The sequence below is a fragment of the Coturnix japonica genome, chromosome 1 (assembly GCF_054131305.1).
Source record: "Coturnix japonica strain WE chromosome 1, WE-NBRP24, whole genome shotgun sequence".
NCBI classification, from domain to species: domain Eukaryota; kingdom Metazoa; phylum Chordata; class Aves; order Galliformes; family Phasianidae; genus Coturnix; species Coturnix japonica.
Genome location: NC_140663.1, coordinates 168,388,629 through 168,415,953, shown reverse-complemented (window position 1 = coordinate 168,415,953; position 27,325 = coordinate 168,388,629). Strand labels below are relative to the sequence as shown.

The 27,325-nt window shown below is 44.4% G+C and overlaps 1 protein-coding gene across 1 annotated transcript in view; it reads right to left on the bottom strand.

The window, feature by feature from the left end:
- Window positions 1–27,325, bottom strand: part of MAML2 (mastermind like transcriptional coactivator 2) — a 196,311-nt gene that overhangs the window by 6,985 nt on the left and 162,001 nt on the right. Inside the window, exons 3-4 of the mRNA XM_085508966.1 lie at window positions 3,989–4,192; window positions 1,698–1,809 (exon numbers count right to left, since the gene is read on the bottom strand). Coding sequence (XP_085365092.1) covers window positions 1,698–1,809; window positions 3,989–4,192 — 316 coding nt within the window. The remainder of the gene's footprint in view (window positions 1–1,697; window positions 1,810–3,988; window positions 4,193–27,325) is intronic.

Genomic DNA, 27,325 nt, shown 5'->3' with positions numbered 1-27,325 from the left:
GCCAAGAATCTCAGTTAATCATTTGAATCCAGGAATGAGCCTTTAAGCAATGCACGAAATCACAGGATTCCCTAGCAAAGCTGCCAGCATAATCACAGAATCACAGAATTGTAGGGGTTGGAAGGGACCTCTAGAGATCATCAAGTCCAACCCCCCTGCCGAAGCAGGTTCCCTACACCATCAAAGCATTTGTAACAGCACAGGAAGTACTCAGCCAGCACACAGGGCCCTGTGGCACTGCCCTCGCCGTGGGCATCAGTGACGCTTGTGCAAATGTACTGAAAACAGGAAATGCTCAGACTTGTCAGAAAGCAGCAGGTTGTAGAATGCAGCAAGTTTGTCACTGCTGGGACTTGCAAACAGCAAAACAGCGCACGAGCATCTCCATGTTGGTGCTGTGTCAGCAGCTTGGGCAGAGGAACTGCATTTGGGAACCCATTAAAGATGTAAGAGAAAGTGAAGAAGTCCTGCTGCAATGGATAGGTAGGAGGGAAAGGCTCATCTCTGCCCAGGGAAGTAGTGGATTCTCCTTCTGTAGAGATATTCAAGACCCACATGGATGCCTACCTGTGCAGCCTACTTTGCAGGGGGGTTGGACTCACTGATCTCTAGAAGTCCCCTCCAACACCTACAATTCTGTGATTCTGTGATAGCTCTGTTGAATTTGCAGAGCCAACAGTTAAGGATAAAAAACTAAAACATCTTTTTTCTTTTTTTTTCTCAGTGTATTGCATACAGAGATCACTAGAAGGTGAGGATCGCTTTATACTTAAATGCACAAACACTGCAGGATAGAGAACATCCTTGATCCTACCTGCTGAACTCCCTCCGACCTTCTCTTTCTCCCCAGCACTCTTTCCTTACTCTGCACTCAGAGCAGCCCACAGCCAACCAGCTACACAAATGGCAAGGAAGCCCATCAGTTCTGTGCTCCTAACCCAGGCTCTCCATGGAGGGTGCAGGAGCTGAAACAAACTGTCTACTCTTGGCAGTTGTGGCTGAACGCTGGGACTTTTATCTCACTGCTTGTCTGATTTGTTAAGATGCTGCTTGTAGTGAAGCACTAAGGCATATAAAAAAGGGACTAAAAGTTCAAATGGCAGCTCTGGTGCCCATGGTGGCATCATATATAATAATTAAGAATCAATGTAAGAGTCTTCATGCTGTAAATAAGCTTCTGTTTGAAAGGAAGAATGTTTCGAGTCTCAATCCCTGAAGCAGGAGGTTCCAGATGAGAAACTTATGGACAGAGCAAGGCTGTACATTCATGAAGGCACCTCTGTATAAGGTATTTCAGTACATGTCTTCCCAAAGCAGTGCTGAAGGGTAGAGTGCCCTTAAAGGGCTGACAAAGCAGGACATGGGGAAATGGTTTTAAGTTGAAAGAGGGAAGATTTAGGTTGGATGTTAGGGGGAAGTTCTTCACTAGGAGAGTGGTTAGGCCCTCAGGGAGGTTGTGGATGCCCCGTCCTTGGAGGTGTTCAAGACCAGGTTGGACGGGGCCCTGGGCAATCTGATCTAGTAAATGTGTATGTTTGGTGGCCCTACTAGGCAGGGGGGTTGGAACTACATGATCCTTGAGGTCCCTTCCAACCCGGGTCATTCTGTGATTCTGTGCCCATAAAATCTGGCCCTTGTTATCAGTGCATGCCTGGCTCTTCTGGAGGAAAAAGTGTTTTTAGTACATGGACACTTACCAGGATACTGGCTCGCTTGTTGCATGTTGACCACATTTCTCCTTTGGTCTTTATAATCTGGTGGTGGTCGTGTCAAGTGTCTGTTCAGCTGATCTTGTGGAGTGATTTTCTCCTAGAGGATGAGAGTAGAAATTAGTTAATTTAGGGTCCAGACCTGCAAGGTCCACACCTGCCCCTTGACTATGTCAACATTTCTCAGCCCATTTTACCCATGCTGACCTGGGTGAATGTACAAGGCTGGCAAAAAGGATTTCAGCTTGCCATTAAACATGCTTTGTTGTCTCTCTCCCTCCTTCCTTCCTCCAACATTGGAGGAGTTGCCACAGAAATAAGCAAGATCCATTGCTTTGTCCCCTTACTGTCTCTTCTCATCATAGATACAATTGGGAGACGTGGACAGGGCTTAACAAAGACTGTACTTGGATGGTTGTTTATACCACTCACTACTGCCCTGTGTTTCCTTTACGTGTACATGGCACTGTCTTGCTTATCCCAGGAGTGTAAGCACTGGGGACACATACTTAGTGAAAGGAAGATAGAAATCCATGTCCTTGAATTGAAATCTATTTGCCCTGTCCACATAAAGACATTAGTGGTGTGCGTGTGCCTCCTAGAGTCAGGCCTACTGGGCAAGACTCTCCGCGACATGCTCACCAATGAAACTGAGCTTTGTACTTGCAGACCTGAGGTTGGCTAATCCAACCTTTACACTCATTTTACATCCAAAATCTATGGGGAAATCATATAAAATGCTCCCTGTGCTCTCCACTGGGCATGAGAGGAAAAGTCATTTCTGGGCAGTGGCCAAGGTCATCCAGTGGCCTAGACGCGGATTTGTCTTAAGGAGCTTGGGTCTGCTCAGACAGCAAACCAGCTCATCGCTGTGGAAGAGGACCAGGCCTGGTGTGTGTCTGAAGCCAATCAGATTTACTAAGGGTTCTTCTACCTGAAACTCAGAAATGCTGGCAGAAAAGCCTTTCTTGCAGCATTTAGGCATTTCCCTAATGCGTTCTAAAAGTGAGATTTATAGAGCTCGTTTCAACATACCAGTCAGCCTTGTAAGAAAAAGGCAAGTTAACCTGCAGGCAATCCCAGCAAAAAAATGCAGCTAGGCTTTGTGCGAACTGCCATGTCCACAATACAAAACAAATGAAAGCTGATCAAAGATCTCGTTCTGTAGAGTTATTTTAATTTCTGTTTGGCTTTTACTTATTTTTAAAAAGAATTATGTGAGCAATTCACTTTTTCTTCCGATAAAGGTTCGGAAAAGTGCAGCACAGAGCTGAGCTGACACTACAGTTCTCTTCTGCATAAGCTAGAAAGCTAACAGTTATTTCCCTTATAGGACAATGAAATCCTGAATTTCAAACTCAAGTCTTTTTAGTTTGTATTCTTGGAGCATTCACACATTTGTTAAACAAAGAGGCATCTATAAAAATATGGATTTTATTTTTTTCAGTTGTATTGAAAATATCCACATGAAGCTGTGGATTTTCCATTTCTGTGCTCTTCCATAGCATTCACTAAACATGCCAGTTTTTCTGGATCTGTTTCTATATAGAAGAGAAAGTTTTGGATTCAAAATGCCATGCCAACGTGAATGGGCGTTCCATGTAGGCTCTCCTGAGGTATGTAAGCCATAGGCCATGCTCATCTAGCACCTTCAGCAGACTGGATGTGGTATCAACAGCAGTGCTACTTTAGCAGAACAAAACTAGTGGGTTCTGGGGTCAGTCACTTCTATCAATACCACACATATCCCCCTTGCTCTGGTTAACTAGGAAGAGAGAAGAGCTGGCTACAGTTATCTGGAAATGTACAGAGAGAAATGGAGAAAGAAAAATACACGGGCAATCCCAGACAAGCACAAAGTTTGGTTTTGAACACTACTATCAATTGCTTGCTTACACATAGGCCCTTTATACCATTCTGTTTAGTTTGCTGAGCCTGGAAGTCAGATTTGCTCTGGAGTCAAGGCAGTGCAGCAATGCACCTTAACTTATCTCACAAGGAAAACCACTGAAAATATTCATATGCCCAGGATTAAGCATATTCTTAATTCTTATAACAAAGCTACAGTAGCTCTGATACTTCAGTTGTTTCATATAAACTGAAATGGTTTTGAAAGGGCATATTGAAGTGCTGAGAAATATGAGGCACACTCCAGAAGGCCCAGGCTTTGTCAAAATAACCTCGGTCTTGGGTACTTTCTTCTCCCTGTCTTAGCTTTCTTTTCTATTATTTCCATAAAAAAATCTTTTCCCCATCAAATAAGGAACTGGAAAACTTACAGCTTCTGCCAACATCTGCTGCTGTAGGAGGAGTTGTTTTTGCTCCATCATTTGCCGTTGCAGAGCCTGCTTCTTTTCCATCAGTTGCTGATTCAACATTGATTGCTGGGATGAGTTCATGTAGCCACTTCCAGTGTTTGGATTTGAGCAAGAACTGGAGTTTGGAGTGGGGCCAGCTCCCTGGCCTACCACAGAGTGTTGATCCTGAAACAGAAAAAAAATGGCTCATGAAGGATGAAAATAATAACAAGCAACAAGAAAAGGAAATAATCCCTTTTATGCAATTTGCTCAAGTGCAGCGGACGGTCCACAGGCTCTCAGCACAAGTGACTGATGCAAAAGCTTTGACAAAATAAGTAAGGGGTGGGGTAACTTTATTGCTTGTGGAAGACTACAAAAACATGCCAGGTGGTTCCAGTGGAAAAGCTTGATGTTGTACCAGGAGCCTGGGAAACATTAACAGAAGTAACTGAGCTGTCCTGCAGACCATTCAGGAAACTTCCATTGGGCTGCACAGCAGCCTGTTTGACCACAAGGGAACAAACTCTTCATCTGCTGGTTCCTACCACCTGGTGAGCAGCAGCAAGAATTGTTTAGAGACACATCGCTGGAGAAGACTCATTGCTACAAGTGATATTTACTGTTAGAAAATACAGGAGTCGCAAGATGCAACTTTGCAGCAGGGTGAGTGGTGGTGCTTTCCTTTGTGCCTTCACTTCCCTTGCAAGAACGGCCTCTGAAATTGCTGATTGTCTTCAGTTAGCACTAGATTAAACAAATAGCCTTAGAACTTACTGGTTTACAAACATATAAGTGGACAGGACCTTAAAGGGGGCTTTAGGATCTCCCTGTTCTTTTCCATGAATCTCAATATGCTTCCTCTTCCCTATGTCATAGAATCATAGCATCATTAAGGCCTCTAAGATCATCTTGTCCATCTGTCCACCTGCCACCAATATTACCCACTAAACTGTGCCCCTAAGTACTCCAGCTTTCTTGAACACCTCCAGGGATGGTGACTCCAGCCCATCCCCGGGCAGCCTGTTCCATTGCCTGACCATTCATTCAGAGAATAAGATTTTCCTTTTGGGCAAATTCATGCGGATCAGGCCCTGGGCAACCTGTTTTATCTATGTATATCCCTGTTCATTGGAGGGGAGTTGGACTAGATGACCTTTGATGAGGAAGGTACTTAGGAAGTCCGGACTGTACATTCAGGATGACAACAGACATGGGATGAGAATATGCTGCTCATTTTCTTTTACCCGTGGTTTCTGTTGACAGAAATATGTTTTCTGTCTACTTGCTCCACCAGTGTTTGCTACTTGGATCTTCACCAAATGTGGGAAAGGACTTTCTCAGTCAGCACACAAAAATGTGCTAGCCCACAAAAACATTCAGCCTATGTTGGATTGCTTGATAGTCAGGTGCTCCTTAGCTGCAAGAAAACAGGACTGGAGAGGTCACAACTGTTATGAGAAACATCAGTTTCCTGAATCCGCTTTGTTGCAATTCAGCATAGGAACCAGCTGGTGAATTCGGTGTAACTTAATACCCAGCAGCGTGTTTTGACACAGCACTTGGGCAAGGGCATTGTGATGCCCCATGGAGTGATACTTCTTAGTCCTGAGGTGTAGTCCCAGGGTGAAGCCCTGCGCCATGACCAAGGCCTCTCATGGCATCCGGGGAAAGAAGGACCAACTGACAGTGAAAGAAGGATGGGCCAGGCTGCCTTCCACACCCTGAACACCTCAGGGCACCGAAGGCAATCACTTTGAAAACCCCAGGAAAGCTCATTTCCACGTCTTAGCTTTTGCTCAGCACACAAAAGCACCCTCTCACACACAGTAACATGCATACTGCAAACTAATCCAACGTATCTTTATACCATCTGGCATGGAAGAAACACAGTGACTGTTGGAGTTATTTCTATTTTAAAATAATTCTGTGGCTTATAGATGGGGCTACACGAGTGCAGAGCTAGCTGGATACAAGTTTTTGATGTCTCTTAATGAAATAAAAGCCATGACTTTCTTCTGGAGCCACCTGCAGCCCCCAGGGCAGTGTTACAAACCCACCCTTGAAAATTTATTGGGCCCTTACACAATTATATCCTGCACACTTTCCTTTGGTTCCAGAAGGAATCCGGGATTGCTCAGCACTGCCACATTTTTCAGCCCTTATGTTAGCTGCAAGATAGAAACTACCTCCTCTCAACAGACCTGCTTGCCAAGTCGTTGTGCAAACTTTTTTGTCTTTCTTAAAATATTTTGAAAAGAAAAATATGTTACAATAAATTGGCTTTGACTTCCATATTCAAATGACACTCTAGTTTGAACCCAGCCACATGTTATATCCATTAATAGAATTCATCTGTTGTGTTTTTGCACAGATAATGCAGGCTCCACCAAATGTGCTTTCATAGTCCAGTCTAAAAAAAAAACAACCCCAAAACCAACAACAACAACATCCCAATAAAGCCCAACCTTTTCTCTCTCCCTTATCCCTTGCCAGCCACTCTGAGCCATGGGGAAGGACTTTGTTTAACATAAACTGGGCAGTGTCCATTCAAGCTACCTATCAAAGAAAGCTTTTCTGTAACAGCAATTGGCACGATGCGCTCGCTGCTTGGCAAAAAGGCCCTGAGAAAACAGTATAAATCAAGGACTCGGAGCCAGTTTGCTTTTTTGCATTCAGTCCTTTCACTGCTGTTCATGAAATGTCAGCATGAGCTGATGAGGCCGCGTTGCGCTCCTAATCCAGTTGTGTTCCCATGGGCAGTGGTGTGCTGAGAGGAGGCAGAGCAGCTCCAGCGGCACAAGAATGAGCTGTGGACCCTTCCCAAAGCCCTTCTCTGCCCCTCGCTCACATCCCTGTGGACCAGGAGGTGTTCACTGCCACTGGTGACATCTCTCACCAAAGTAACTGGGAGATGCAGAACCAAGGAGGAGCAGGAAAGCAGAAGGGACAGTGAGACGAGATGGCGCAGAGCTGGGAGCACAGCCGGGCTTTTGTTTGCCAGCGCCACAAAGAACATTGTGCTCCAATGTTTAGATCTGCAGTAAATCAAAGCATTTAAGATTGGATTTGCCTTTCGGTTTCCCTGCTGCAACTGACTTGTATTCACACACATAAAGAGAGGCTTTGGCTTCTAACTTACATATGTGTTAGAATAATAAATCTTTTCTTTCTCTTTCTTTCTCCTTCTTTCTTTTCCTTTTTCTCTTTTTCTTTTTCTTTTTCTTTTTCTTTTTCTTTTTCTTTTTCTTTTTCTTTTTCTTTTTCTTTTTCTTTTTCTTTTTCTTTTTCTTTTTCTTTTTCTTTTTCTTTTTCTTTTTTCTCTTCTTTTTCTTTTTCCTCTTCTTTTTTTTTCTCCCTTCCCTTCCCTTCCCTTCCCTTCCCTTCCCTTCCCTTCCCTTCCCTTCCCTTCCCTTCCCTTCCCTTCCCTTCCCTTCCCTTCCCTTCCCTTCCCTTCCCTTCCCTTCCCTTCCCTTCCCTTCCCTTCCCTTCCCTTCCCTTCCCTTCCCTTCCCAGCATTACTCCATGCAGTAACTTCAGATCTGGGCTCCTGTTCTGTTTTCTTGACAGCATGGTTGCCATGCAGAGCTTGGAAGCACCAATCCCATTTTACAAAGCAGATGACAATGAGCCCAGCCTTCTCCCTCCTGTGGATGGCCCAAGGCATTTGCTGGGAGTCCATTCTGCAGACCTGGCTGGTAGGCTTGAGTATGGCAGAGCATCAAATCTGTTGCCCCTTATACAGTCATTCCATATGTTTAGGTTGACTCATGTTGGTCTTCTCCACAAAGCTAGACATGGTGAAGTCACCAAGGAAAATAGGGGATCAATCACAGCTTTTATACTGCAGTAGTAACAGCAATGCGCAGCTGGAGAGGGATTTCAGCACAGCTAGGAGCTGGCAGGACTCCTCTACCACCAGAGCAATTTGCAGCCCTCTCCCTTCTTCTCTTCCTGTCAGGAACCCCTGAATGTCTTCTGCAGTTCACTGTACAGGAGCTGTTAGGGACAACTGGTTACAGAAGCATGTGCAGACCTTTTGCCTTCTGCTCCTTGAAATGCCTTGGGTTGATGAATGTTTTTGTGGGACAGAATAGAAACAATTGACCAATTTTCTGCTAAACCACAATGCCTGCAGAAGCTGCTAGCTTCTCAGCCAGGGGAGCTGGCACTGGAGTGGCAGGATGGACTCCTGGGTCTCATAGATTTTCTGTCTAAAAGGGAGAATTAAAAGAAAAAAAGCAAAAGGCTTCAGAGCGATTCACTGAAGCTCAGTCAGTGACAGAAGAGGCTCACTAGAAGCTGCTTCCCCAGTGCTTTCCACGGCCAGAGCTGATGTTCATCTGGTGACCTACCTATGCCTTTTATCCCCACTCATACTCAGTGTAATTTAGGCAACATAAACTGGCTTAAAGAGATATCTGGAGTTAGCACAGTGGAGATCATAGAATCAGAGAATCACAGAACCATTAAGATTGGAAAAGACCTCTGAGCTCACTTAGTCCAACTACCAGCCCACCCCCACCATGTCCACTGCCCACATCCCTCAGTGCCACATCTCCGTGGTTCCTGAACAGTGACTGCACCACCACCCTGGGCATCCTGTGCCACTGCCTCACCACTCTTGCTGAGAAAAAAAAGTTTCCTAATATTCAACCTTGCTGCCAACAGGAAAACAAAACTGCAGTAGGACCGTGGCAGGGTGCCTGCAGAGTGAGAGCTCCTTCAGTGATACTGAAAAAGCAAAAGTGTTTTCTTATTTTTAGGAATAACTCCCACTCCTGACTGGAATGCAGAGGGCTTCTTTCTGCGCCTGCGAGAGCCCCAAGCAGTTCCTGGGTTGTGCTCATTTGCAACAGCTGAGGATGTGATTTGTGTATCAAGGCTGGAAATAACACAGGCCATGAAGAACCACAGCCAGCCCGATCCTCCCTTCCCTTATTGTTCGCTCAGCCCAACTGGGGTGTAATACAGTCATTTACTGAGCACCTTAGATTCATTCCATCTTTTTGCATATGAGGATCTAGCAGAATAAAAGTGAATCTCCTCTGAGTTCAGGTCCAAAACGAAAGGCTTAGAACTGATTCTCTCTAAAGCCCTTCACCAAGCAGAGGCACTAGGCTGTATAATTAGGCTCTAGGTGCCTAATTTAAGCAACTGAGTTAGGAGCCTGAATTAGATGATAGGAACATTCCCTTTCACTCCTAATTTTAGATGCTTATAGTCACACCTAAGCAAGATGCCTGGCAGAGAGAGCGTGAACACTCAAGCACTGGCAAATGGCTTTTTAAGCTTGTTGAACAGAGCGACCTAAAAGCATCTCAAGTGAATCGCAGAATATATTGTTATAGGCTGAATTTCTCCTAGTACCCCACCAGAGAGGGCTTTAGAGGTTCTTGCAAGATCACATTCATAGGTATATCTAAGCATCTCAGTATGATGAAATTAGAGGAAATAACACTGAAAATGGCAAGATCCTGAGACCTGTTTTCCTGTGTCTATAATCCAGAGACAGAAGTGGGAGAAGAGCAGAAAATGTTTCCATTCAGGAGTTTTCTGGAATGTTTATAAGAAGCTCAGTCACACGGGGCTGTCTCCTGTGTTTTTCTCCCATGAACAGTCTGAGTTCTCAGTGCAAATATTTCAGGGCCATATTTCCAAAGGACACTCACGAGGAATCATGGACACCAGCATCTGTGATTTCACAAGCCCAGGCTGTCTGCCAGAAATACTTGTGCCTTTGTCCAACCAGCAAAAAGAAGTAAACACTGCATCAGTCCTCCAACAAACCAAGCAATGGAGCCCAAAGAGGAAACATGGACCCACCGCTCCAGATGTTACAGAGCTGGGAATGGTCAGACAAGAAGGAGTGCATTCCACATTTCTGCAGCCTCTGGCAGGACTCACCCTACAAGTGATGGGTTTGGAGGGAAACCTCTCCTGCAGCAGATACCCAACAAGCAAAGGGGATGTCCTCAAGTTGCACCAAGGAGGTTCAGGTTGGATAACAGGAAAAACTTCTCAGCAAGAGTGGTGGCACAGGCTGCCCAGGGAGGTGGTGCAGTCACCAGCCCTGGAGGTGTTCAAAAACCATGGAGATGTGGCACTGAGGGATGTGGTGTGTGGGAACGTTGGGGGTGGGTTGATGGTTGGACTGGGTGAGTTCAGAGGTCTTTTCCAACCTTAATGATTCTGTGATTCTATGTCCTTCAGCACAGCCAGCTGCTGCAGCTCTTGCTGGGACAGCAGGGCAGGATGGATGCTTTCACGGGGCACAGTGTTCTGCCACCCAGCATGACTTGTATGCACACCTGCCGAGTCCCAAGAGGCAGCAAGAGAACAAGAGTTAGAGCTGGGTGTTGTTTGTTTTTAATGCCTCAGTGATTCTATTCTGCAGAATTTCAATATCTGTCAGGGAAGGCAGACCTATAATATTTTAAAAGTTTACATGAAAAAATACATTAAAAATGATATTGTGCACAATCTCCCAGCTAAAAACAGGTGATCTGGTATCACACAGGGGTCTATCTCCACCTTCAATGAGAGGCCGGAAGAAGGAATTCTACACATAGTTATTTGTCCACTTCTTCCTAGAAGTCTTTTACGGCTTTCTGCCTTTCAGCACCAAAAGCAAGCTGCTCACCCCCAAGATCCCTGTAAACCAGTTCTCAGCCACCAGTGATTTATGTGTCCTCCTGCCATAAGCCCCAGGAAGGGGGAGGCCACTTGCTGGAGAGATGCAGCCCTATAGCCACTAGCAGGCACTCTTATAACGACATTTCCACCCAAACTCATTAAAACTGGTCAAAGTGGGAACTGTGTCTTGCACGGGACCGCAGACCAGCTCCAGCTCTTGCATGCTCACATAGCAACAGACCCAGAACAGAGCCTCATTACCAGCCTTGTCCAACAAGCCAGTCTTTAACGAGAACAAAGGCTGACAGTGATTAATCATTAAGCAGTTTCTTGTTCCCTCCTGCACGTGTTGGAGGCAGCCTCCCGCCGAGGCAGTCTGGCACATTTCCTGTCTGTGCTGTACCAGGGTCCGCGGATGGACACACAGATATCGTTCCCAAAAGCCAAACGTGCAGCCCAATGCCTGTCCCCACTCCTGAGCATGGCCAACACCGAGCGTGTGTGTGCTCTGCAGAAGTCATAAACTCCTCGCTGACATCTGATCGCTGGATGTGCAGCCCCAACAGCCTAAGTGGGGCTTGCTCATATCCCAGATACTTCAAGGATGGATTCACGAAGTTTAACCCTGATGAACTTTTAGTGCAATCTTTGGGCACAACGTACGTATGTAGGTCTCCATCTTAGAAAGATGCTGTTTATTTTTAATGAAAATAACACGCACGTGTTGAAAATTCAGCAGAGGAGATTGCTGTGAAATGTCAGCACAGGAATGTTGGCTCCATCAGAGCTGATGGCAAAACTCCATCTGACTTCAATGGGGCCATGGATTGCCCCCAGGTCTCCATTGGCCATGAGGACACAGTGACACTCGTGGCTCTGCGTGACGTCAGGTTACACCTTCTGGTTCAGGCAGGTACCAGCAATAAGTCTCCACAGACGCACCTGGGAAAATCTCCTTGGAGGTCTATGGGGAGCTCTCTGTTCTAATTTAACACTGAAATAAGTACGCCAATAAACATAAATAATGAATGCTATCAGGTTTTTCACAAGATCAGGGACGTACTGATTAGCTCTACCTTAGCATTGTCATTTACAGTGTCTGCATAATGCAATAACCATACTGAGGCAAGCCAAACTTTACCACCTCACAATTGCAGGAAACCAAATTAGAGAGGTTGAAGATGTTACTCCTCCAGCTAAAGAAGGAGCTGGTTCTGCCTGGTGCTCCAGGACGAGGTACGTGCATGTTTGCAGGCTCTCTGTTAAGGAGTGGTACCTTCCAGTTAAGACAGTGAGAACTTCCTAAACTGATTGAATGAAACACTTGTGATTATCTGTCTGTATCTTTAATGTGAATATATATTGTCTGTGGATATGCATACCTTATTCATCTAGATGTTCTTGTCTCATTGCCAAGTGTTTATTGCCATTCTCCAAAATTAGCTAGCCTGAGGATGATACAGAGCACAGAAAACTTCAGCCCGCTCTTAAAAGGTATAAGTAATCAAGAACAGGGTCTTGTAAGAGGAAATGCTGGGAACCGGGTGACAGAAGGAACTCTTATACAGATGCGCTCACACATAACCACCCAGTTTGCAGAGAAGTGCTAAAAATGACACCGAAGTCTGTGTCTCTTCTTGATCATAAACACTAACGCAAAGTTCAATAGAAAATCATTGTAGTGTTTTTCCTTCTGATTTCCACACTACTCTCTAGTTTTATTAGCTTCTCCCACTGGCATTTATCTAGGTTTTCTTTGCACCTTCCATGTCTTCCATGCATCTTCCTGGTCTAGGACTCACCCTCCTCATTAATTCCAGTCTAAACACATTTGTGTCGCCTCTAAATAACAATCACAAAACAAATGAGATGGTGAAGCAATGCGAAAAATTTCCTCAAGCAACAAAACAAAGCAAAGCAAACACCACAGAACGCTTTCCTGTGGGAGGGCAGGAGGGAGCAGGCAACCTGAACGCAATGTTTAATGAAGAAAGAATAATTAAATACAAAGAACAACAACAACAGAAAAACCACATCACTGGGACCAAACATTTGAATACAAATGGGCACAACATGGGTGACATGACTGTCAGAGGCACATTAAGATCAAAGCCGTCCTGCTGAGAATATGCAGCCAGAACATGAGCATCCTCAAACCAGAGCCTCCTGGGATCTGCTTTCTAAACTCACAGCTCTGGTGGAAAACAATGCTGAATGCTGAAAAGCAATGCTGCGGGAATGCTTCTGACCTGCATCTGCATGTGCTGATCAAAGCTTTGGGTGGGAGCCCTGTGACATGTAGGGGGATGGATCTCTTTGTTTTGTGCTGCCTGTCACAGGAAAATGACGGATGCTTGAAGAGATCAGCATCCAAGCTGGAGACCAAGCATCACCAGGCACGGGAGGAGCAACAAATTAGAATCAAAGAATCATTAAGGTAGGAAAAGACCTCTAAGATCATCAAATCCAACCATCAACCCATCACTAAACCACATCACTCAGTGCCACATCTTGAACACCTCTAGGGACGGTAATTCCACCACTTCCCTGAGCAAATCATCCCCACCTGGGACAGCCCCTGGCCTTGTGCACAACACGAGGCGCAAGGTAAGCAAGTCAGAGCAGCCATCCTCTCCACGTTCAACAGCCCAAGCTGTACCCTTCTCTTGTCCTGATGAGTGACCCTTGTAATAACTGGTGTAACGTAATTGGAGGGGGAGTAATTTCATAAAATCGTAGGATCATAGCATTGAGTTGGAAGGGACCCTTAAAGGTCATCTAGTCCTACTCCCCTGCAATGAACAGGGATATCTACAGCTAGATCAGGTGCTCAGAATGCTGTCCAGCCTGACCTCCAGGGATGGAGCATCCATCACATCTGTGGACAATCAATACCCTTATCATATTAGACTTTTTCCTTAAATCCAAACTAGATCTCCCCTCATGAGACTTAGGCTCTAGCCATCTCCTACTGTCATCCTGACAATGTGATAAAAATGATGCCAACGGCCACTCCAACCTGAGAACTGACAGAACTACAATCCTTGATCTGTTTGCACCAGCAGCAGTTTCACTGCAAAGAGAAAAATACCACTTTTCACTCAAGTTGGAGGAGGCAGTGTGGATTTACAGAGTATCTTGGAGGCTCTCGGGGCTGATCTGAAGGCTCTGGATCCAGAAGGAGCTCACCCACTACTGATTTCAGCCATGCAGAGTTTGCCTGCCCAGGATCCCCACTGTGGAAGCTTATCTGCTGCTCGCTGCTTTTCTAGTAGCATTGCTGGACATGAGAGAGATGCTTTTCTTTTTTAATCTAGCATCTCAAGAAAAAAAGGTTAATTGAAAGTGACAGAAGGCCAGTAGGCAGGGTGTAATGGCCCAGGCTCTGCAATGAGAGTCAGGCATCTCCCTGAGCTCAAAGAAATGTCCAATAGCGCATGGATGTAGTGCTTAGTTTCTTCTAGGTTTTTTTTTTTTTTGTCCAAGCTTCAGAAAGCTGAAATGGAGCCAGCTACAGAGGCCAGAATAGCTCAGTCCACCAGGGACTACTGGACAACATGCTGGGGAGGAGTTATCTGCAAAAGGGCTTCCTTAAATCAGATGAAGTCAAAAGGAATTCTACTTTTGGCGTTTATTTAAGCTATTTGCTGCCCAAATCTTGCAGCGTGGGAAATGAAAAGAGACTATCCAGAGCTTGCCATATTCCAGCTATCAGATAAAGTGCGACTCAGGAGAATGGGGAGGTTGATGCCAATGAAAACCTTAATGGCTTCTTCGGTTTATTTTGCATTATTCTTGTGCAAGAGCAGTGAAGGACCTGTTTTGCTTCCCCCTTTTTTAGAAAGAGCAACATTTAAGAAAGAACAGGTGGACAATATCACAAGTCCTGAGCAGGGGAAAGATCCAGTGCAACTGTTTGAGCCTCCAAATCACCCTCAAATTGCACTGTGGTGTTTCCCACATAAGAAGCAACTAATATAGAAATGCCTTTTGAACATTACTCTGCTCAGCTTTTCTCCAGCGATTTGGAGGCTGAGTACAATCCATGAATAAGAAAAAACAGTCTGGAGAATGATACAACCTGATGGACACAGCCCTACAGTTTACTATCAGGCTTTTCAGGTGGCAGAGTAAATCCTTCCCACTGCCTGGTGACAGAGCTGAGGAGACAGCTGTACAATAAGGAGACTTTCATCGGCATCTACAATGCTCGTTGAGATGTGCTGGACCATATAGCTCAGAGGGAGAACACTGATGTAGGCTGGGGTTAAACTACGTTATTCAAATGCTTAGAAAGCAGAGAAGTTAAAAAAGTTGGCCTGGTTTGGCTTGTCCAGAGGTTGCCCCTTTGCAGTTCTGACAGCTCAACAACAATTCAGGACAAATGAGAAGCATTTGTTTATTGCAATTTGGGTAATGTAGGAGTTCAAATATTATAAGTCTTGTTTTCTTGTCCTAAAAAGCAAAACTTGGATTCAGTCTCGGACAGTCGAGAGCATATTACTCTTTTAGGTTCAAAATATGGTTTAAATGTGACTTACTTGGCTCAGTGGTTTGTACTGTGTTGTACAGAAACACATTTTACTCAAAGAAAATAGCTGCTCCTGCAAGTGGCCTTCCCTCGGAACCACACAGAAGTTCCTGGTAATTTGTTTTGTATGGAGGAGGCAGAACTCTACCAGGATGGAGACTTCATGGATTCAGAAGAGGAGGCTCTGACAGAGAAGAGTTTATCTCCACCAAAGAGAAAAAGTCTTGTGAACGTGAGTTCACATTATTTAGAATATCAGTGCCTTGAAACTGAGTGGCAAGAGATGAGTGAGTGGCTCCTTCCAGGGAAGTCTCGTTGTCCAGACTAGAGAGGTGTCAAACTCAGGGAATAACTCCTTGCTATAAAGATCTCGCTGTGTATAAATGCTTCCTTGATTTTAATAACAGGGATGTTAACTGTGCCTCTTATGATTTTCTATAATAATTGCTGTGTGACTAATCTGAGTTGAATCTAACGAAAATATAGGGTTGTATCTAATCTCAATCTAATCTGACAGCAGCAACCCACATTTGCTGTTCTGCTGTGCACTCTGATTTGGACCACCTACTCTACATGGGTAATTAGATGTCGCAACTACTATAGCATCTAATTCAAGGCAGTGCTGAGTGATTCAGACAGCTGTTTGAATACCCAGACCCACCAGTCCCTGCTTTCATAGACATGCAATGGACAGGAGCTACTGGCAACCTTGTCTACAGCAGGGGGGTTGGAACTACATCACCTTTAAGGTTCCTTCCAACCCATGCTATTCTATAATTCTGTGATTCAATAATACTGTGTTTAGGAGTCTGAAATGGGTTCAGCTCATGTCATGTCATTGCATGGACACCAAGGCTGTGGTAACAGATTTAGGAGCCAAATGCAAATGTACTGGAAGAATCTCACTGGGCTTTGGATCAGGTTCTGTCATAAAGGCAAGTTCTGCTGTGATGCACCACAGGAGAAGCAGGTCAATGGACACACAGAATGTTATACATCCTCTCGTCACATAAAAAGGAGAGCAAATGGAACATAGGGAAGAGGCATTCTGTGGTGCTCACTTGCATGTATTATCTTCATGCAAATCTTTGTCATGCCATTCCTTCATCATAGTGTTGGTAGAAAAGAGACCAGCCTCCTTCAGAGCTCAACCTGTGAAAGCATGGCTGGAGGGTAGGAGAATGGGGAATGCATCTTCTTGCATAATACAGGGATTTCCAGGTTTCACTGCTTGCTGGAAGGACACAGCCTTGGGACAGCCAGTTGGCATTTTGGATGAGAAGTATGTTTTAGAAAAGTCCTATTACATCGAACTGTGTGGAGGAGAATGCTTGCAACAGAATGTTGCTCAAGTGCAGACCATAGGAATAATCTACATACATTTAGACATTAAACTGAGCATTCCCTGTGTTCATTGCTCCTGTTTTTAATAGGAAATTTCCTTTTGTGTCCTGCCTTTCTGTGGCTGGTGCTGTCACTAAGGGACATGGAGACGTGCAGGGAACTCCAAATCAAAACACCCTCACGCAGATGTGTTTGCTTCCTTCTGGCCTGCTCCTCCCAAGGTTTTCTGGGGGAATTACTCCAACTAATGCCCATCTTGTGCACACAGTCATTTTGCAAGGATAAAGGATGATCTAATGTATTTCCCTCCCTTGCTCAAATCAGACTTATCTAGTCTTTGTCCACAAACACTGCATGACCTGATTTTCCTCTCTGAGATAAGTCTTCCTAAGCTGCTAAAAGCTGGTCTGAAAAGCCAGCTCAGAGGTCAAGTGAGCAGGATTTCACGATTTCGCTGGATACCTTTAAGGAGAAAATGAAAGCTTTGGGTTACACCCCTAGTCTGACAGCATTAGACATAAGCTGGCTCCAATGAAATCATGCAGCGCTCAGCCCACCAGGGGAAAGCACAGCCTTCTTGAAACACTAGTGGTGCCCTAGCTACAGCAGCTATTAGATTAGAGAAATAAAAACAAAGGGAAAAAGGATATCCTAAGGGCCAGACTGACACCCTACAATCTGGTGTGAGTGAAAGTCCCCAGAGTCTCACAGGAACGGTGCCCTTTCTTTGCTCCATGAGCTCTTACAGTGGGAAGATTGCTGAAATTAAAGAGAAAACTCCCACCAACACAAGCAAAGCCATGGGATCCCCTCCTTCTTCGCAGGGCATTCACATAGCTCTGCACACAGGAGGATCACATGCCTCTGCATGAAGCAGAGATTTAGAAGTACAGCACGCTGAAAATATGTGGCATAAATGGCACAATGGTTATATAGATAAGCAGACGGCAGCTGATCTATTCCTTCCTAACAAAGAGGGACAGCCCTCGGTACAGCTGAGAGACCTATCAACATCTTTGATTTCATTGTTCTTGGGGGAACGGCTGAATAAAGGGGCTCTGTCTTTTTGAGTGTAATTACAACTGATTTTTTTTTTTCCTGATAAAGAATGTAGTCATTGAACCATAATGACATTATTTGATGACTTAAATTCATCCTCTAATCCCTCCAAAATGGTATAAATTATTGAATAAGTCACTCAACCCTGCAAAAACACTTTAAAAACATTTTGTTCAGCCTGATAGAGATCAGACAGAATGTAGCAAGAGTTACAGTAAATTAGACTCATGTTCCAAGCTGGCTGCTACTCAATATACTCATAGCTAAATTCTCACCTACTGAGTAAGACACCCTGCCACGGACAAATTAAGACATAGTCAGTTCTAAAGTCTGCTGGCAAGGACCTTTAGTTCCTTCCCATTTTTACCAGAGCACATCCATGTGACTTCTGGAGGCACTATCAGACAGCTGCACAATGTTGTGCCTTGGAGAGATGCTGCGATAGCTCTTGAGCTAGCTCAGAAACAAGGAAAATGAGTCTGGGCAAAGCTCATGCTTCCAGCACACCATTCCCAGCATGCTGATTAGCTGCTCAGAAGCTCCCAACATCCCTGCTGCCATCCTCACAACAGTGCCAGGAGTTAACCCTGTGGTGTCCCCCCCACTCCTGGAGGTGAACTTCCCTGCTGAAGGAAACACATCCTCCAGTGTCAGAGCCACTCCTGTGCTGTAAGACCTAATAAAAATCATAGAATCATAGAATAGCCTAGGTTGGAAAGGACTGCAATGATCATCCAGTTTCAACACCCTGCTATGTGCAGGGTCACCAACCACCATACCAGGCTGCCCAGAGCCACATCCAGCCTGGCCATGAATGCCTCCAGGGATGGGGCATCCACAACTTCTCTGGGTAACCTGCGTCCTGTTTCACCACATCACTTTCCGTCTCTTACAGGATGATGGCGATGCATGGGCCAGGTATGTCCTTGGAGTGCTGTGACACTGGGGTGGTGCTGTGAGATCCTCATCCAAACTGAGGACCCACATGAAAATGATGATCTCTTATCACTGATGGTAAAATAACACCAACTGTAGATCAGATATCTGAAATACCAGCTGAGAACTCTGGCAGCACTACCAAACACACAAAATGTGTTTGTTTTTATTAGGAGTATCAGTGTGGCAAAGCACTTGTTTGTGATGCTCCATAACAAAGAGCATGTTCACTGTGTGAGTGTTGCTAGGGATGATGACAGATAATGCATCCTATTAATTACAACAACGTTGCTGCAACTTCTGCTTTTCTCTGAGTTGCTGATAGGTAGCTGACAACTTTATCAGTCCAAAACACCTTTGTTAAATGTCACCATGTGATTCCCTTTCCTATTGTGCAGTGGAGTTACTGCAACACTTGGACTTCGGGCACATTCACAGACTAGCAGATACTTTTGAATCTTGTCTATTCTGGGGAATTTGACCTGACTTACAAAACACTGCCTAGGTTTGTTCCTGTGCTGGAACGAGGAGTCAATGTGCTTGGGAGCTAAGCCAGCACGCTGATTCTGCCCAGTTGCCAATGTACTCTGGGGAATTTCTGCCCACAAGTTAAACTTGGGCTTGTTTCCCTTCATCGTAGCTGATGCTTCAGCAGAAGTCTGGCCTGTGCTTCTTGGTTACCCATAATAATTTGCAAATATCACTGATAAATTCACAATATAAACAACTGAGCTCAACTTTCCCATATGAGATATCACTGAAATTACAGATTTTTCCTATCCCAAATAAAAGGTCTGTTTTTGTTATTGTTGTTGTTTTTAATCTTGTTTTGTTTTTGTTTTGCTTTCCCCCAACCCTTTCTCAACTTTTTTCTTTTACACAAACTTTCTTCTCCTTCTTTCTTTTTCTTTCCTGAGTTTTTGAGGCTTGCTTCCAATGGGAGAGCAAAATGTGAATCCCATGAAGCAGGGATGACAAACAAGTCTTCTGGAGAAGAAAGAAGCTGGATGATCTGCTGTCTTCCTCTCTGCTTCCTGCCTCCCACCTGACACCACAGCCCTTTCTTCACATTTAGGCAGGAGAAGATTTGCCCAGTGGGATACTCTCTGAAAACTGGCCTTTGCTACAGTCCTCTGTGCAACTGCAGCGCTCCCTCCCTTCTGTAATGACTCAGATGAGTAGGCCCAATGACTCAGTGGTTTGGAGAGCTTAAATATCAAGGGGCTGTTGACAATAGCCTTCCCTTGCTTGAGTAAGGATTACAAAGCTCAGTGCTTTGGGATCGAAAGATTCCCTCAGTAGCCTCCCAGTTCTTTAAGTTGTGTGTATGCTCCCTTCCCTTTACTGCAAAAGCATCATCAGGTGGTACTCAAATGAGAAATGGGAATAAGGCTGCCTTCCTTCCTGTGGCTAATTAGGCACATTGCTGGGATCTTTAGGGAGCAGAGTCAATGTGATGTGATCAATGTTATCCCACTCTCTAACCTCACACGACCCAGAAGTGTTTTGGCATTTTAACAACTTGCACGTTCTCTGTCACTTTTCTCCCAGAAAGGGGAATATAAACATTCAACACCACTGCTATATTTCTACTAATGTGAAGGACTCAGCTGGCAGAAAGGCTCTGGACAAATTTGGAATAGAAGATGGAAGGCTGCTGATGAGAACAGCATGACCCCATCTCCACGTCAGACCTTCTCCCCTGTCCATCACTACCAACGCATCTGCAGTGTGGTGATAAAGATGAGGCAGATGAAAACCAGATTTCCAGGAGCTGGACCTGTCTGAAAAGCACACAATGGCAGATGAGAGACAGAAAGAGAGAGGTTCCTAAGTGGAAAGAGAAAAAAACACCTGAAAAACTATTACTTGAGAGTCCCTTCCTACATATACATAGGATGCATCCAGAACCACAGTGACCAAAATAAATATGCTATCCAGATAAATTGTATTTACATGTTGGCTTTGATGTAGGTTAACAATAAGGAGTAGAGAGGATGAAAACATCCACAAATAATCATACTCTTAAAAGATTACTTTAAGCTTTGATATATTGCTGATCCATTTGGTCAGGAAGAAAAGATTACTTAAACGAATGCAATTTTTACATATGTAAGCAATTTTATTTGTTCACATTTTTGTTCTGCCTTCTTGGGGAAGGAAAATATGATGTACTGTGAGTGCCTAAAAACTTCATATTGACATTTATCTCATTTGTTGAAAACAGATCCTTCGGAACTGATTCAATAAAAACTTTAAGTGCCAAGTTTCCTGCTTAGAGCAAGTGCTTTAGACAGTGGAGGAAGGTGTTTCAATACCCTGCCCTCTTTTTCTTGTTCCAAAATCACCACGCCAGGTTTTCATTGAATGCCCACTCTTCATTATTTCTCACAAGTTTTTAGGTTCAACAATGAGACTGTGGTTACTTCTTCTTTTGCCCAAAGTCCTGTGAATTCCTTCTGCCAAATCCATATGCAACCAAATGAAGATGGGAAGGAATTGATACCGGGCTTTGTTGGAGGTACTTCAGTTTTTGGCAGTGTGCGTGTTCAAACACATTAAAAGTAAACAAAACCTCTGCTTGTGCATATTTGCAGAAAGCTATTGAGTTCTATGACAAGAAGAAAGTAGATGCTTAACTACTCCCTTAGCATTCCAGATAGGATTTCAGAGCGCCTGGACTGATTCACATGCTATTTGGCATGTTCTGTAGTGGGATGGCATATCTTATTTTTCACTGTGAGGGAGACGAAGCTTTGCCGCATTGAGAACAGCAATGCTGCTCATGGGCCCTGAGTGTATGAAGAATTCTTCAAACAGCTGGATTTACAACTTCCCTTCTTCCTCTGGCTACTGCAATTATTGGAGTTATTCTCCACATTGTCCTAGTTTAATTTAATTACATGGAATGTCTTATTGCATTCTGCTGAAGTTCTCTGGGAATATTTTCTTCTGTGGTGCTAAAGTGTAGGGACGAGCACAAAGAAAACTTCAGGTATAATAACAAAATACAGGAAGCTTAGAGAGCTCTGATTTTCAGTAGTGGATGAATCTCAACAGACACATTTGCCTACTGCTCTCTCTTCCCAGCAAACCACTTCTCTCAGCTAAACTGGAACAACTCCTCAGCTTCCTGGGGAGCTGCTGTCCAGAGACCAGGCAAAACTTGTTGATGGCAGGATGGTACAAACGGTCTTATTTTCCCATCTTCATGTTGGGAGGAATTCCTGCCATGACTTCCTGAGAGGCAATGGCATGCTCCCAATAGCATGGATTCCCTCTGCAGATGCATGTCCATCCCCTCATACCAGCTACAGGAGGAGGTGAGCCCCTAGTAGTGTCATAGTTCCAGCAAACTACGAGTTCCCCAGGGGCCATATTTGGGATCCAGGAGATGAAGAAAATATTTGAACACTCAAATAAATGAAATGCAGATCTTCCAAAAAGCACTTTTTAAAATATTTGGCTGGCTGGCTGCTGGGTTGGCCATCTACTTAAGCAGTTACCCAGCTACCTGTATAACTACCTATTTTTCATCACCATTATATCCTAACTCCTCCAGATCTTTGAGATAGGATCTTTGAGATAAGAAATTTGAAGATTAAACCTTACAGTTCTCTAATGATTCACAGTTCTGCAAGTCATTACTATGAGCTATTGATTGCTGCCAGTACAAGGGAGACACTGAGTCTCCAAGTTAAATTAAACTGACAACACGAAATAGATATACCATGCACCTACACTTTTGTTCTCTCCTCTCCCTGTTTGCATTCCATTTCCTTTTATTCTTTTTCCATGGCTGCCTTGTTTCTGTTCCCCAGCCTCAAGATCCACCTAAGGATGATGCCAGGGCCTCCTGATATAGCAAGTCTCACAATTCACAGTTCCAAAGGGCAATAAAGTCAGGAATGTCTTCTTCCAGCCCATGCCTTCTCCCATCCGCTCTGACAGGAGCAGAACTGGGCTGCAACTAACCATCTTTTAAATCCTCCCTGTGAGATTCCACATGGATATTAGGTGGGGTCTGAAAGTGGAGCTCCATAGCAATACACATTTGCGTATGTTTGAACTGTGACTCTAAAGAAGGATGCTTGAATGCGTTATTTTTGATTCCTACCAGTATGTGCTGTGAGGTATCATTTCTCCTTTTCTGTGCTGCAGACTTACAGTTATCTTTGTTACTGTGAGCTCATCCAACTCTACTTTGCAGAGAGCTTCTCTCACAACTGCTTCCCAATGAATCTTATTCACATCCCGCGTGTGTTGTGCTTGTTTTCCTTTTCTTTTTTTAATCGGCTGGCGTAGCCCCAGATATTTCCTGATAAATCATATCTAATGCCTACCCTGTGGTTTTCTGATGTGAGCAACGACAACAACAAAATAAAATATCAAAGTGGTAAAAAGCAATATTAAAAACACATTTAGCGCAATCACACACAGGGGGGAAATGAAGAAAGCGCTAAGGTCTACCTACTTCTCTACAACCACCTTGAAAGTTTGAAAGTTACAGTGAAAACACAGTGGGTAGTAGAGGGAAGCGGTAATGAGAATCAGAGGATTAAATCAAAAAACAATTAACAATTTCATTCTTGACGTGCTGTTTCCTGCGTTTGGCTTCATTTCATCTTTATCATTCGAGCACTTGCACGAGTACTTAACCAAGGTGTTAGCAGCATTACGCAGTGAAGTTCAGCATTTCATTGGATTAGAGATGCACATTTATCAGTCCCCATTGATGACAATTATTGTTATTGCGGTTCCTGCTCTTAAAAGCTTTCCCTTCCAAGGCTTCTGTGGGCTTATTTTTCTTCCCGCTCACATTTCTAGATTCTTAACCCTTTATTCACCTCTATAGCTGCCCTTACAGATTGTCCTATATCCTTCTGTTTGTCCTCCTCCTCTCTTCCTCTCCATACAGTCAGCAAGACCAGACCAACACCCCACTGTAAGCTGAGCATGGCTTCAGTGCCCTGAGCTGCAGAGGTGAGACCCTTGCTACTCGTGGATGTCTAGTGCTAATTTAATCCTCTGTATTATTTCCTCACAGCTGTCTCAGCTGTTTCTCCTTCTGACGATGTCCAAGCTTTCCAGCAGATGGCATCTCCCCCTAACTTCTACCAAAACTCACCATGTGCCAAAGACAGAGCCTACAAGCTCTTTGAAAACAACAATTTTACAGTCTGTCTGTGCAGGAATTGTGCTGAAGCAAAGAGCAAGTAGGAATGAATCTACCCTGTACATGTCCATTCTGCAGCTTCATCTGCTGTGTTTTTCTCTGTGTAAAGAAAGATCCAGGTTTTCACCATGAGAAAACTTAGGTTTATTCACAGGTCAGTGCAATGCAAGCAAGCAAAGGATGAAGGTTACTTGCATTGCATTACAACATGAACTCCAAAACAATATATAATCCTTAACCAAACCAAGCAGGAGCAATGGCACCGAGGGCAGTGAGGCTGTCAGGCAAGTGCCAGATCTTCTCAGCAAGAGCTGAAGAGCTGTAAGGGTTGCATCCTCAGCCAGACACTGAGCAAACATGAAGGGAGCGGAGCTCTCCCTCAGATCCTCCTGTGCAGTTAGCTGCAAACTGCTCTGTCATTCCACTCCTAAGGATAACAGTGTGGGCATGACATGGAGATACGTGGACCTGTTGGATGATGATTAGAGAAGGGCCATAAAAATGCTCCAAGGGATGGAATACCTCCCCTGTGAGGACAGGCTGAGAGCTGGGGCTCCAGAGAGAGCTGAGAGTGGCCTTTTGATAACTAAAGTGGGGCTGAAGACAGAAGGGGACAGGCTCCTTAGCAGGGTCTGCAGTAATAGGACATAATAGCTAAAAGAGGGAGATTTAGGTTGGATATAAGGAAAATGTCTTTTACAATATGGATGGTGAAGCACAGGTACAGGTTGCCCAGAGAGGTGATGGATTATTCATCCCTGAAGACACTCAAGGTAGACACCGGATGGAGCTGTAGGTGTCCCTGTTCACTGCAGGGGAGCTGGACTCGATGACCTTTGAGGGTCCCTTACAACTCAAACAATTCTTTGACTGAGTTACACCCATTTTCAAGTTTAAATTGACAGGATTTGTCTCAAACTTTGACCAGCATAGCCACAGCAGCACTTTAAGCTCTGCAGATGTGCAGATCCACCTCTAGATGCTCCTCAGAGCCCAGTTCTTTTCTTGACTGTGAAAGGAACAGGCAGCGAGAGTGGACGTAAAACTGGGGAGAGTAGAATGGGAGCAGTATTCAGGATAAGTAAAGCTATAATTCTACCTTTGGAGTGGTGGTGTGGATGGGAAAAGGCTGGAGGAGGCTGGAAAAAACAAGTTGGAAAATGTGCTTAGAATGGAGCCTTGGGAGAGATGACAATGTGAAGGCATAATGATGGGATGCAACAACGGAAAAAGTTAGGGCACTGCCGCTTCCTGGGGCAGCGTGCTGGCTAAGGGCAGCTCACTGCTATCTCCAACTGGCATCACTTCACTGGCCAGTGAAAACCAGTATTCTGGAGAAATACAGATCTTGCCTTTTCAAACCTAGCTGTTATAGCTATCAAATGAACAAATAGAAATGATACCACTGGGCTGCTGTGGCCATGTATAATTAACTATAGCAACTCAGCCATGAAATGCTCGCAATTCTTCATCATCGGTCCAAAGTTTAAAAACAAGCCTCCAAATAAACTCAAACGCAGCAATTATCTGAATATCAGGAATTTGCACGGATGCCCTACAAACATAAAACGAGAGCGTGCAGAGTAAATGAGCCACTTTCTCAATTCTAATTTTTGACAAGATAGTCTCCCTGAATGCAGTCTGCTGAGAATACCAGTGAGTCACATTCGTAATTAGATTTTAAAAGTACATAAAACAATAATCACAGAGCTGATGGTAAACAAGAGGAGCTGCATCACAGATATATATATATATATATATTTCCCGCATTAAGGCTAAAAAAGCCCCTCACATACAAAATGTGATTAGTGCTGGCACACTTCTCAGATTTGGTACATTTATTATCCTTTATTAAATTGCACCACTTGTGTGCGCAGCGCTGCGAAGATGATGATCTTAGAGAGCTTTCAGCCACAAGTTGACCTGTTGATCTCTTGGAAGGGCAGGCAAAGCCATGCCACAAACTGAAGATGAAAAAAAATATATATATATATAATGTGATATAAATTATGTACAAATAAAAACTGGATCCTTATAATGTGTTTGCTTGTACTCTGTTCAGTAACATTTCTGGATAATGAGTGATATTTCAGCCCAAGTCTGGCCATTTTTTTCAGTCAAAAAAGGGCAGATAAACTAAAGCTGTGTGGTTTTGAAATTACCACCCTGTCATTTAAGTGGAGTGGTCATTGCCTTTTACTTCTGGAGATGAATTCCACTCCCAAAGACAGAGCAGCTCGACTGCAAGAGCTGCTAACACAACATGTGCCAGCTTCCAAGCATCTACTGTGGTGCATTTAAAGAGGCCATCTAAAATCCCCCGAATTTCTGGGGAAAATGTCTGGGTGGGGAGTGCTACAAAACAGACTGTGCTGTTATTTCAGTTATAACGTGGCTTTTCCTCTTTCTTAGATTGATTTTTCTTTTCTTTTCTTTTGCATTTTAATCGCACTTCTATTTCTGGTTTCAAGAATGCAATAGGTGGTCATGAGGCATGGGGCAGTTTGGCAGCCCAAAGGCAGTTTGGTGCCTTAGGAAAATGTGAGAGGTGAAGATCTAAGCTCACAGGACATTTGCATTTGCTGATGGATCAGCAGCACAGGTGGCCTGGTGGCATCAAGCTGGGGGGAACAAGAGGAATCTAGTGTCTGGGCCCCTGAAGGAACCTCTAAAGGCCATTGAGTCCAACTCCTCTGCAATGAACAAGGATACCTACAGTTCCATCAGTTGCTCAGAGCCCTGTCCAGCCTGACCTTGAATATCTCCATGCTGAGCCCTGTGGGTGCTGCAGCCATCCAGCACACCCTCAGCACTGGCCTCCCCCAGAAAGGCCTGGAGAAGGACTAGGGGTGCAAAAATACCCCCAGAATGGCAGTACCAGTTTTCCCTCAAGCACCAGCTAAAGACACAGGCTCGCCTTCACTCACAGATGCTGTGAGACTGGGAGGGATTTCAGTCTTGGAAAACTAAGATCCTGTTCTGCCTATTCACTAACAGTTCAGGCTGCTCTGAGAAATGCCTTTGTGCTGGGCTTGTAAGGGGCAGCCTTAATTATTCCTGTTCCTCTTAAATCGTCTCTTTGTGCTATGGGCTCAGTCGTGATGATTTTTCATTTGAGAGGATTGCATCACATCGGACATGGGGCCGTAAATCCCTGAGAACGAGCAGAGAAGTGACAGGACTGGCCTGTTTTACAGCAGGGAAGTGTAAAGTTTATTGTCATCTTTAGAAGTGAAATGATTTTTAAATGACATAATCTTAAAGAATAAAAATTAAAAGGGGGGGGAAAAAAAACCAACAAAAGCCAACAAAAAATGAAACACAGAAAAAGTTACTGCAGAAGTTACTGTCTTCCCCAAACAAAGTGGTCAGGTTATGGGAAGGGGTGGGAGTGGGTGTGTTGGAGGAAGTGGCCAGAGATGAATGAAAACAGGAAAGGAGAGTAGCTCTGATGTGGCTGCAATGGCCCAAACACCTTAACCCTTTGCTGTCCCTTTGCAGCACTCCTGTGGTTTGGGCTGCCCAAAGATGCTCCCAGTGATGAGTCTGCTCCGTCTGTGTTAGGGGTGGATGGGCTCAGCTGCCCCCAGGGAGCTCTGCTCCTCTACATGTTGCCTCTAACACTCCAGAGCTCCTT